This window comes from Salmo trutta, chromosome 25, assembly GCF_901001165.1.
Source record: "Salmo trutta chromosome 25, fSalTru1.1, whole genome shotgun sequence".
In the NCBI taxonomy this organism is placed as follows: Eukaryota; Metazoa; Chordata; class Actinopteri; order Salmoniformes; family Salmonidae; genus Salmo; species Salmo trutta.
This window is the reverse complement of record NC_042981.1, coordinates 41,862,008-41,875,356: the sequence shown is the minus strand read 5'-3', so window position 1 is coordinate 41,875,356 and position 13,349 is coordinate 41,862,008. Positions and strand designations below refer to the sequence as shown.

At 43.9% G+C, this 13,349-nt stretch overlaps 1 protein-coding gene across 2 annotated transcripts in view; it reads right to left on the bottom strand.

Moving 5' to 3' along the window:
- msrab (methionine sulfoxide reductase Ab) overlaps positions 1-13,349 on the bottom strand; it is a 59,623-nt gene that overhangs the window by 30,842 nt on the left and 15,432 nt on the right. The window contains exons 1-3 of one of the 2 annotated variants that reach the window (XM_029714033.1): positions 12,015-12,420; positions 3,329-3,397; positions 2,442-2,561 (exon numbers count right to left, since the gene is read on the bottom strand). In XM_029714033.1, coding sequence (XP_029569893.1) covers positions 2,442-2,561; positions 3,329-3,397; positions 12,015-12,195 — 370 coding nt within the window. In that variant the 5' untranslated portion in view covers positions 12,196-12,420. Of the gene's footprint in view, positions 1-2,441; positions 2,562-3,328; positions 3,398-12,014; positions 12,421-13,349 lie in introns of those variants that run through there. The other variant, XM_029714034.1, reaches the window with a different exon arrangement.

Genomic DNA, 13,349 nt, shown 5'->3' with positions numbered 1-13,349 from the left:
ACGCTCGCCAAATACATGCCAATTGCTAAATGCTTTTGCGAACTTGGGCTGAAAAAGTTCATGTTGATCCACTCAGGCAAAAAGGATAATGTCTGAGTTTAATTCAACAAGAGAAAAGCTGCATAATGGAGAGTTGAAAATAAAGGCCAGAACAGTAGCCTAATGTTTGGGAAATATGTTGTGCGTAATGTTTGTGAGGCACTATACAAATTCGACAGTCACAAAACAATATGGAACGTCAAGGGAACTGTACTGTTCAGATGGGTTAAATGGAATAGTAGAAATCGATCCCAATCAAAGGTGTTATTACGTGCTCCACTAAGGCAAATATTTATCTTATAACTTGTCCTTGTGGTAAAAAATGATGTGGGTAAAACAAAGCGTGAATTTAAAGTACGTATCTCAGAGCATCGTAGCACCATTAGGTGCAAAAACTTGACTTACCCAGTTGCGGCCCACTTTTTGGAAGCAAACCACTCGATTTCGTCTCTGCGTTATATTGGCATCGAACATGCCACCCTCCCTAGGAGAGGGGGTGACCTTGATAATTTATTGTTAAAACGAGAGGCTGCCTGGACCTTTAATTTAAAAGACCCTTGCACCTTTCGGTCTCAACATAGACTTTGATCTTAAGCCATTCTTGTGATTATTGTGACTTTGCCATTGTAATTGTTTGTAAGCTTGTGTAGACTAAAATGAATCTATGATCGTATGCTATCCATTTGTTTTTTTGTATGCTGTTCTTTGTATGCCATTTTTATATTTCAGAATTAACCAATGGTATTAGGCCACACTTGGCCATGATTACAGACACCTGTCTGTCTTTTGACACTATATAAATGAGTCATCTTGCAGTGTTCGTGATCATACCCTGATGAGACAGCTTGGCTGTCGAAACGTTGGATATTACATTTTTGCATCTGAGCTCCTAGAGTGTGCAGCTCTCCCTTATTTTCTAGTTTTCTACTCCGCTAGCCAGCACCTCGCCTTAATAGGTGTGCGTTTTTACATTTACATTTAAGTCATATAGCAGACGCTCTTATCCAGAGCGACTTACAAATTGGTGCATTCACCTTATGATATCCAGTGGAACAACCACTTTACAATAGTGCATCTAGTTTCTTTTTCTTCTAGATTAAATGGAATAGTAACTGAAATCTGGACACTGACTATAGGTCTATAACCTCTCACATAGCCTTAATATTAACTCCTGCAGAATTATGCAGTTCTTGCAGTAAAATAATTCAACAAAATGTACATTTTGACTCTGGAACAGGATTGAAGAGAATGAATGGACGGTTAGGGAGTGTCTATAAAGATGCTATCTTTATCAGCGTCATAAAAAGCTGATAGTATTTCAACCGCATAAAATATGCATCCAAGCCAAACTAAAATCGTATCAGAAATGTGTTGGGTCGATATCACATCTTTAAATTCCCTTAAAACCGGTCAAACTGATGTCATTTGAAATCTTTCATCTTTTTTATTGCATTTTCTCCCCGGTCCTCGTCTTCGCTGCGTGAGAGAAGCAGAGATGAAAGACAAAACTTTACAGATGAAGCGTTCATTCTATCGATGTATGACATAGGACCGGGAAGGTGTAACTGCATTGGAGCTGTCAAATCGGTGAGCAGCTGCTCTTGATCATTGTCACAAAGCTATACCTGTCCCACTCACGTTAGAAATTCAGAATGAGAAAATGTAGGATACATAGAAATAATGACGCTCAAATTGAAAATCATTCAACAAAATAATGAGAATTTTTATCAGCCTAACCCAGGTGTAGTTTACGTCTCTCATTCCAGTGTTCGAACTTGTAAACAAGGCTGCGCGGGATTTCTTGTAATGCGACTCCGCTTTAGGTATAATGCCAGGAGCCGCTTGTGGATATGACAGCTCTAACGCAGTTCCACCTACAACACCGCCAAAACAGCCGCTATGCGGATGTCGTCTAAAGCGGATCTGATTGAATAGAGTCCCAAGTAATGACAGAAGAGAAACTGCATGTACAGTGGGGGGGAAAAGTATTTGATCCCCTGCTGATTTTGTACGTTTGCCCACTGACAAAGAAAGGATCAGTCTATAATTTTAATGGTAGGTTTATTTGAACAGTGAGAGACAGAATAACAACAAAAATATCCTGAAAAACGCATGTCAAAAATTTTATTAATTGATTTGCATTTTAATGAGGGAAATAAGTATTCATCACTCTAATTATTATAGACAAGTTGAATAACAAATAATCATTCCGGCATCTCTGACTGTGGAGCACATTTTCTATATTTGCGGGTTAGGGTCAGGTGTGGGCCTCAGATTCTCACTTTATCACATATAGTCAGGTGGTTGCGAACGGGTGAACAAACAGCTGACCCGTGCATCACTAGTGTACATAGACGTGTTTTTGTGTGAGGAGGGTGGGGTTTGTGTGTGTGTGTAGTTACCTGAGCACACTTCCTGGTAGTTGGGGTTGGGTGTGTGTCCCCCTGCGTAGCCCACATGGGTAGAGAACACCCCCGATTTCTGCCAGAAGCGCTTTTCAGGTCCCCAGAAACAGCCCATACCTGGCCCAGAGAGAGACATACTTAGACATGATCAAAGGTCAATTTGACATGGTTTTACCGCATAGACTCCAGCCACCCTAGTCATAGACTGTTCTCGCTGCTACCGCACCTCAAGCTGTACTGGAGCGCCAAGTCTAGGTCCAAGAGGCTTCTAAACAGCTTCTACTCCCAAGCCATAAGACTCCTGAACATCTAGTCAAATGGCTACCCAGACTATTTGCATTGACCCCCCCCCCGCCCCTCTTTTTTGCCGCTGCTACTCTCTGTTATTATCTATGCATAGTCACTTTAATAACTCTACCAACATGTACATATTACCTCAATTACCTCGACTAACCGGTGCCCCCGCACATTGACTCTGTACCGGTATCCCCTGCATATAGCCTCGCTATTGTTATTTTACTGCTGCTCTTTAATTAGTTATTACTTTTATTTCTTATTTTTGGGGGTATTTTCCTTAACTGCATTGTTGGTTAAGGGCTTATAAGTAAGCATTTCACTGTAAGGTCTACTACACCTGTTGTATTCGGCGCATGTGACATATATAATTTGATTTGATTTTGTCACGTTTAGGATTTGGGGAGGGTAAGCTGATCCTAGATGATCAAAAAAACATACTCTATCAATACTACTGTGTTCCTCCATATATAACACTACCACTGCCACTATTGTTCATAAGACTGTAATATGACCACAGCTAACGAGAACCAATGAAAAGTGAAAGCGGTCATCAGTGGTAGCGTCATTTGAAAGAGATTGAGGCTTACCAAACATGATGGTCTCCATGCCCTCTGGAAACGGTTCCACTGTGGGGTTGCCATTGACAGCATGCTTCTCTATGGGGGGAGGGGAGGGGGATAGAGAGAGAAAGAGAGAGAGGAGAAAGAGAAATGACAGTCAGTATCTTTGTGTATAAAACGCTGCGACATCAACGTGCCATTGTGAGAGTATGTATGTGTCCAATCTGTGCCATGCTGCTTAACAGTAGTGCACGGAGGTCAGGAGGACAAAGGTCACCACAGCAGAGCAGGGTAAAGTGGCACTAGTCAGGCGATGTCCCAGTAAAATCTCCCCCTCCCTCCCCTCTCCTCCTCCCCCACTCTCCTCCCCATCTCCTCTCCGCTCAGCTCCTCTCCCCAGGTAAACTAAAACGGTGGCATGCTACATGGGTCGGATTAACGACCGCTTTGGCAAGCCGGCCTGTTCTTGCTAAGTGGGATCAGAGCCGGGTGGCTCTAGAGTTGGAAGACACATAGAAGATTAAATGGTTCTGACCCCCATTTCTAACCCCACCCTAGGGCTGGGCGGTATACCGTTTTTTGCGATATACCGGTATTGATGCACGGACCGGTTTGGGATTTTACTTTACCTTCTATAGCGGCATTTGAATGTTTGGTTTGTTAAATGTGATACGCAGTGTGTAACATCCATTTTTATAGTTTACTTTTCTACTTGAGTCATCTCTCTCCACTCTCTCTTTCCATGCCGCTTTCCACACAGACCTAGTCATGCCCCCTGTCACTCAAGGAGCGCATTTGTTGTTCCTCAACCACGAGACACTTGCGTTCAGTCTGCATGGTCAATGCAGCACATGCAACACTGTTGATGACAACGATGCATTTGTCACTTTGCTTCTTAATATAAATCTACTAGCAGCATTCTTTAATACCACTATTAGCCTGTGTTTCTTACATCTGCAAACAGCAAGTTCGTCTTTTCTTAGCAAGTTGTTCCTAAATCTTGGTGGATGCTAATCGCTAGCTGGCTAATAAATGTACTGAGTAAGAGCATGCGTAATTAGCTATACAGCCTGATAATACCAGTGATTGTGTAGACCTAAATCAGCATGTTGTTTGGGCAACAGTGTCTTCTAAATTAAAGAGGTAAACGCAAAGTAAGAATATGTTAGCTACATGAAGTAGCTAAGAGAAAACATTCAATGTAGCCAAAGATTAAAGGGTCTCCTAGGAAACACCTATCAACACATTAGTTCCTACCCTGTCACAATAACTCCTCCCTGGCATTTTCATTTATTTTCATGCCAAACAACACTGTATTAAACGTGCCCACCATTATATTCTAACTATATAATTAGACTATACATTATATTCCCATGAATCCAACAGTTAACCCAAGTGTTTTGCTCTAAATCGCAAGTCAAATTGCAACATTTGGTTAAAAATAAGGCCCCGATTACTTGCCCATATCATGCAGCCCTACGTGGCAGTGTGGAAATGATCTCAAATGCAAATGAAAATGCGGACTTTTTGGGGGTTGAAGTTGAACAGTATAAAACAAACAGAATGGAGAAAGACCCATTGAAATCACTTCGAATGTATGTGTTGCCACCCTAGGGTCACGCCCTACTCATAAAACAAATTCAGAACTTTTATTATTAAAAAACATAAAATACTGTCAAATACCGTCATAACGTCAAATTATTATTTTTTTAAATACCGTGAGGTAATATTTTGTCCATATCGCCCAGCCCTACCCCACCCTCCCCTACTTCAAACCAACCAGCAGCGATTTCTGTGTAGGGGGTCAAAAGGTGGACGATGCACTCTCTTTGTATGACCCTGGTGGAATGGTGGAAATGGCTGTCGTGCCAAACTGTGCCCCTTGTTATACGGTATTGAATAGAACCTGAAAAACAAAATGATATGCTACATATACGAAGTGGTCGCGGGGGCGGTGCATCGATGCCAAATGTGCCGATATGGATGGAATAAACGGAATGGAAATAATGCGCGAAAACTGAAAGAATAACCAGCACGCAGATTAATGCTAACACGACTGAGGTGACTTAGTCTGTAAATCTCTAACCGAGCCAGGCTGGTTTACACTGCTTCACAGACTCATTTTAGTTTGTGGATCAACGGCTGTGAATGCGTGTGCACAAATGCAAGCACACACACACACACCAGAGTGTAATGGGGGGCGTTTGCTTTTGGTCAGTGTTATATCTGGGTGAATTTCAGATCATGTTTGACATTAACCTGAATAGTAAAAATCTCCAATTGCCAGGTGCCACCCGGTTGTGCGCGGGTGGCACCTGGCACCCACAGATCTTCCCTGTGGCTCAGTTGGTAGAGCATGGTGTTTGCAACGCCAGCATGGTGTGTGCAACGCCAGGGTTGTGGGTTCGATTCCCACGGGGGGCCAGTACAAAAAATGTTTAAAAAAATGCATGAAATGAAATGAAATGTATGCATTCACTACTGTAAGTTACTCTGGATAAGAGCGTCTGCTAAATGACTAAAAAGTTTAAAAAATGTGCTTGTTTTAATATGCTCAATGTTATCTCCACAGTGGACTACTGTCAATCAGGGAAATATCATATAATAGAAATGATGGACGGAATTGTGATACTAAAGCCCAACACAATGGATAGCTTGGGTTGTAATTTTAGACTTCTGATGAATTGACTAGTGACCTAAAGGCATACAGTGCCTTCGGAAAGTATTCAGACCCCCTGACATTTTCCACATTTTGTTACGTTACAGCCTTACTCCCTCATCAAGCTACACACAATACCCCATAATGACAAAGCAAAAAACAGGTCTTCAGAATTTTTTGCTAATTTACACAAATAAAAAAAACATATCACATTTACATAAGTATTCAGACCCTTTACTCAGTACTTTGTTGAAGCACTTTTGGCAGCGATTACAGCATCAAGTCTTCTTGGGTATGACGCTACAAGCTTGGGACACCTGTTTCTCCCATTCTTCTCTGCAGATTCTCTCAAGCTCTGTCAGGTTGGATGGGGAGCGTTGCTACACAGCTATTAACAGGTCTCTCCAGAGATGTTCGATCGGGTTCAAGTCCGGGCTCTGGCTGGGCCACTCAAGGACATTCAGAGACTTGTCCTGAAGCCACTCCTGCGTTGTCTTGACTGTGTGCTTAGGGTCGTTGTCCTGTTGGAAGGTGAATCTTTGCCCCAGTCTGAGGTCCTGAGTGCTCTGGAGCAGGTTTTCATCAAGGATCTCTCTGTACTTTGCTCCGTTCATCTTCGCCTCGATCCTGACTAGTCTTCCAGTCCCTGCTGCTGAAAAACATCCCCACAGCATGACTCTGCCACCACCATGATTCACCATAGGGATGGTGGCAGGTATCCTCCAGACGTGACGTTTGGCATTCTGGCCAAAGAGTTCAATCTTGGTTTCATCAGACCAGAGAATCTTGTTTCTCATGGTCTGCGAGTCCTTTAGGTGCCTTTTGGCAAACTCCAAGCGGGCTGTCATGTGCCTTTTAATGAGGAGTGGCTTCTGTCTGGCCACTCTACCATGATTGGTGGAGTGCTGTTGAGATGGTTGTCCTTCTGGAAAGTTTCCCATCTCCACAGAGGAACTCTAGAGCTCTGTCAGAGTGACCATCGGGTTCTTGGTCACCTCCCTGACCAAGGCCCTTCTCCCCCGATTGCTCAGTTTGGCCGGGCAGCCAGCTCTAGGAAGAGACTTGATGTTTCCAAACGTCTTCCATTTAAGAATGGAAGCCACTGTGTTCTTGATTGCCTTCAGTGCTGCAGACATTTTTAGGTACCCTTCGCCAGATATGTGCCTCGACACAATCCAGTCTCGGAGCTCTACAGACAGTTCCTTTGACCTCATGGCTTGGTTTTTGCACTGACATGCACTGTCAACTGTGGGACCTTATATAGACAGGTGTGTGCCTTTCCAAATCATATCCAATCAATTCAATTCACCACAGGTGGCCTCCAATCAAAAAACCTGTTTTTCACTTGTTCATTATGGAGTATTGTGTGTAGATTGCTGAGTATTATGTTTTATTTAATGAATTTTAGAATAAGGCTGTAACGTAACAAAATGTGGGAATAATCAAGGGGTGTGAATACTTTCCGAAGGCACTGTGTGTAATAGGGTCCATACAAATAGATGTTATATAGCATTTCAGCTTGAGATCCAGTAAATTCCCACAATATGAAATGTATTGACTTGTGTGTAGAAGAAAGTAGATAAATACGATAACTTGGCCAACACGGAGTTCGTTAGAAAATAGAAAAGCCGACATTGCGACAAATCAATGTAGCCCTGAACCCCAGAGTAGCCTCACTCTACCCACCCCTGAACAGCCATCTTGAATGACGGTGCGCCAGTGGAAAGTCTCTAAGATCATGCGTCTGCAAACACTTTTTCCTGACGAAAAATCTTGATCAGGAAAAACTCCTGATCCTAATGTTGGGATAGATCGCTTCAAGCAGACACTCGTCTTACTGCGCTCCCCCCGTGTCAAGTCACATCTTTGAGCCAGTAGGTAGACTGGCCCTGCCACCCTATTCATGGACACACTCATACCCCTACCACCCACCACCCTCTCACAAAAAGACAGGATCAGGCAAACAGCAGTATCGCAGTATTGCAAGAAGGCAATGAGTGGAGAAATAAGTGGAGAGAGGACAGGAAAGCAATAGAGTGGGAGGAGTAGGAGAAGAATGAGGAGGAGTGTAGGATGCCAAATGCTAAAAAAGAGAAAAGAAAATCGCCAGGGAGAAGCAACAGATGACCGTGGCAGAGGGATGGACGGCGAGATTCTTTTGGCTTCCGAAAACCGCCATGCCTTTGGGCAGCAGATGAACGCAATGGCACGGGCGCCAGGTCCAAAAAGTGAACGGGGGTCGAAAAAACAAACAAGGATTCTTTTTTTTTTTTAAATATGTAAAAACAGAGAAGGCCAAGAACACGCTGACATGTAGCGGTCGTCAACAGAATCTCGCTCAGCGCCAAAATCGCTCTCTCTCTCTCTATTCTCTCGTCTCTGTGTTCCTGCCATTCTCCTGCCTTCTCTCTCTTCACACCCCCTCCTCTCCTCCCACCATGTTCCTATCATCAGTCTCTCTCTCCCTTACACACACACATACGCACACACACACACATACACATACACGAAAGCTACATCTCCTTGGAGCACACACACCAACCTCTGCTGTGGGTATTTCTCCCATGGAGCCCTGGCAGAGGTCCAGATGGTTCCAGGATGGCTCTTTTCACTGAGCCCAGTCCCCCCGCCAATGCCAGCGGGTGCCTTTGCCAACAACACCCCACCTTACGAATAGCACCGAGGAGGCAAAATAACTGGTTGAATATGCCAGCAATGGAGAGGAGGGAGAGAAAAGGAATAAGGGAGGGTGGTGGTGAGCTTACAAAAGGACACAACGTGTGAAAAAATACTTTTGGTGTGACTTGGATAAAATATGGGCGTTATCTTTGTCCTTTGTTTTTGGAGGAAATTGAAAAGCGCCTACAGTCAAACCGTAAAGCAGTAGTAATCAGAAATCAGACAGCTTTTGTTGGCTAATTTGGCTTTTAATTGTGGTGGTAGAAATAAAACAACTCCGCAAACCATCGGCTACCACGTTCGGTCAAAACTTGCTTTAGCCAGCCTCTCCACCGGTCATGGTAGGGCTAACTTCGCTCTTTTGCGACCAAATAATATGCCCAGTTCCGTCACCGAACTGGCGTTTTCCTTTGTTAGCCTTTCGTGCCACTGTAACATTCCTGCATTTTTCGTCCGCGGAAACAGATTCCTGCCGCACACGTAAATATGAGAGAATCCAGGTTTCCGGGATTCGAGGATTCCATGCCAATGCTGTGATGAAGAGGTTGCATTCCAGACTTTTAATTTCTCCCAAGTGGCATTGTCTCTCTCTATCTATCTCTCTCTCTCTCTCTCTCTCTGTCCCCTCACACAGGCTGGCAGACAGTCCGGCACGAGGCGAAGGTTGGCGCTTTCTACTGGTGCCAACTACGCTCTGCTCCACCGCAAAGCATCATGGGATGATAAGTCGGGATGAGGCGAAGCGGGGCGTTGTGGGGAGAGGTAGGTGGGATGGAGCAATATGGTGGTGGTGGTGATGGTGGTCTGTAGTTTTATAACCATTGGAAAGAAGAGGTGAGTGAGCCTTGAGCTCTTCTGAGTGAGAAAAAAAAATACATGACAAACAATTTTTTTTTTCATTTGGAGTGTTGTGGCTGAAAGTTCAAAACTAAACTTACTATACTATGTTTTTCTGTGAGTAAGAATAGCCATTGGTATATCTACACAGTCAGCGTATTTGAAATAGTTCCAAAAAGCTATTTGCAACGGGCCACTAGTAGTGAGGCATTAAAAGCGACGACTTTCGCTAGTTCAGCCAAAGCGAGACAGCATTAAGTGGGAAAACTGGGGGTTGTGGGCAAGTTTGTGCTAACGTTTATTCAGTGAGGGAGAAGGGGAGACCACAGACCGTCAGAACATTCATCCCCCATGCTTCCCATACAACGTGTATCCTAGCAACCATTTCTGGTTGCTATGGAGAGGACTCCCGCCCCATCACCCAATTGATCTTGACTGCTACAGTCAGCAAGATGGAGCTGCTACAGTATGGAATCTGAGGAATTGATCACTTCAGGAGGGACAGGGAAAGACGGCAGCATGCTACAGAATACTGAAGAAAATACAAATACACTAGGCTACAGGGAAAACCAAAGAGCAAACCGTGTTAGGGTAGCCTCTATTCCGAAACAAAAGCACGCGGATTCTTTCTCAGTTATGACTCCTTCTCTACAGTAGGCTATATCCTGACTGTCAGAGGCTACTACTATGATGCCATATGAAACCAAATACAAGCCAACCAGTCATTCCCTCTGCTGTCTGTCATCTGAAGCTAAGCAGGCTTGGGCCTGGTCAGAACCTGGATGGGAGACCATCTGGGCTACTGAGAAGAGACTGGGTCATATCAGAGATACTGACACCGTATAGGAAACATGACTTCCCTGCATTGACAGGCCAAATGTTGGTCAATAGCCTACATCAGAGAAATGACATTACAAGTTCCTTTCAGAGAACGAAAGTTAGGCAAGTGTGGGCTCCCGAATGGCGCAGCGGTCTAAGGCACTGCATCTCAGTGCTAGAGGTGTCACTACAGACCCTGGTTCAATTCAAGGCTGTATCACAACCGCCCGTGATTGGGAGTCCCAAAGGCGCACAATTGGCCCAGTGTCGTCCGGGTTAGGGTTTGGCCGGGGTAGGCTGTTGTTGTAAATAAGAATTTGTTCTGGACTGACTTGCCTAGTTAAATAAAAAGTGTGGCAACGCACAGTGTGTAGACATTCACACCACTATAACCTGTGTGCACTTCCTTCCATGAAGGCCTGAGGTTAAAGTCTGACTTAGGATAGTATTGCCACCCTGTCTGTCTATCCTAAAGCTAGGTGTTTCTGGTTAGTGCCTACAGGCAACAAGACCACGATTAGGATATATGCTGAGGATTTGAACCATCAACCATGGATAAGTCTTGTGCAGTACATGCGAAGCATCTGCTCTGCTGCTGAGCTACAAGCCTGGGCTTATATTCACAAAGGTTCTCAGAGTAGAAGTGCTGATCTAGGATCATTTCTCCCTTTTAAATCCTAATGAATATGATTACATGGACACGGGGACCTGATCATAGATCACCGTTCCTAATCTGAGATGCTTTGTGAAAACGGGCCCTTACACGTTTAGGACCAAGTCGGCCAGGAACAGGGTGTCCTTCTCGCAGTCCCCCTCCCCAACCCCCCCACGGTGACTAGGGGAGGACAGATTTCCGCCATGCGGTGTCTCCGAGCTGCTCCGACAGACGGCCCGGGAATTTACGACAGGGTGGAGCTTCTCATGCGCATAATGCACAGATGGGCCCCTGGACGCTGCAGTGGGCTGCAGAGCTCCCCAGAATGCTTTGGGTGTGGTGCTCAAGGCCATGCACTAAGCAGCTAGTTGGCCGGGAGGGAGAGGCGTGGGGGAGGGTTGACCGGACCTCAAAATCATCCTCTTTGCAAACTCAGGATTTGCAAACTCATTGCATAATCAATGCCAACAATCTGACATGTCATGTGTGCAAACTTGTGGTTGGAATCTTGAAATTGGTGATTATGCTTATTACAAAAACAAGTTACATAGACATTTATAGACACCATCCAAGCACATACTCTCATAAGCATTAAACTGACTCAAATGATCTCAAATGAATAGCCCCTAAAGAATTACACCCCAGTGGAGGGGAACGTTTGCAAAGGCTACTTTGTCAAATAAATATTTAGTCCATTATGAAACAGAGACCAAATCAAACAACACTTTCAATGATCTGGGGGCAAACTATGTGCATGATAAAGTAATACGGTAAATAGTTTGGGATAACTTTGAATTTAACTGATCACCATAAGGCGTAGCCTAATACGTCACAAAACTAGGCTCAGGACCACCCCTCATTGGTCGTTAAACCCATATGCCTATAGTTGAACCAGAGAGGTGAATAACCATATATTAACTTAGAAACGTCATATGACAATCATGGGAAAAAAGACGTTAAACCAGTGTGTGCATCGTCATCTGACTTTGCTGTGCCCGGAGGACTTGTAAACAAACATCTTGTGCGGCACGATGTAGTTTTACGAGAGACGTGTTTTCATTTACCTGCCACGACCATTTTTTCCTCCCTTCCTTTCAAAGCGCGGTCTTTGGTGGGCATGGCTGTCGTGTCTGCCATGTCTGCGACAGCGAGTGACACAATAAAAAGAAGGCGCCAAGCGAGAAGCAGTTGTGCTTTAGCGAATAACAGTAAACATAGTTTCTTCTGTACTTTGACAGTCTCCATGGCGCTGCGTCGCGCCGCTGTTGCGTTGGGATATGGGAGGAGTAAAACGACAGCGAATGTCCATCAACATGAATATTCAACGTGCGTGCGGGACGTCGTGCACTGAATAATAAATAGGCAGGGGTTAATATGACTTTGGCACAAAAGCCTACAGTGCAGTGTGTGCGTGAAATAAATTAAATTTAAATAAATATCCACATTAAGAACGCCGTTCAGCATGCAAATGAGCTTTTCACCATCCTCCATCGCTCATTCTGGGGGTTAGTTCAGGGCGGTGCATCTGTTTAAATGCAGCAGAGGGCAAAGGCAGCCTCTATTTTTTCTCTTTGGTAATTTCCAATCAAGTAATTCATGTGTTTTAAACAGTGGTAGAAAACGTGGAAGAAAATGCAAGGTAATTCAATTTAAATAAAGTTTAGGTCTATTATTGCTCCGCAGACCCAACATTTTCCAGATTTGAATGCTCAACCATTTTCCTTTTGTTTCAAACATTTCATTCACTAGTCTGTGAATCCTCCTATATTTACCTAAGAATCGTCACAGAAATGTTTGTGCCATTTTGTTTAGGAGATTGGTGAAATAATCTGCCATATTTGAGTATAATAATCATGCATTTTCTTCCACTGTTATAGTTTAGGTTTATTATTGCTCCAGTGCCGGTACCTGTGTTTAGTGTAAAGTGAATTGGATCGCTGGCAAAAATAAATCCTTTTGTAACAGACTTGTTGTAACATGATCTCCATTTTGTGGATGAGGATATGGCCACTTTGATGTTTCTACTAGGCACAGGAAGTTGAATTTAAGTTTGTGGCCAGTGGGTTTCTCTCAAAAACAAGGGGATAATGGGTAAGGGAAGGATGTGTGGTTCCTCCCTGCTCACCAAAACGGAGGAGGAAAAGACCACCATCAGACCCATTTTGATGGTGGTAAGCAGTCTTAGCCACCCTTTTTTTGTTTAGAAACCAAGAGCTCCGAAACTGTAGTATGCTTTTTGAGATTGGACACTTTGTCAATTTTTTTATTTTTATTTCACCTTTATTTAACCAGGTAGGCTAGTTGAAAACAAGTTCTCATTTGCAACTGCGACCTGGCCAAGATAAAGCGTAGCAATTCGACACATACAACACAGAGTTACACATGGAATAAACAAAACA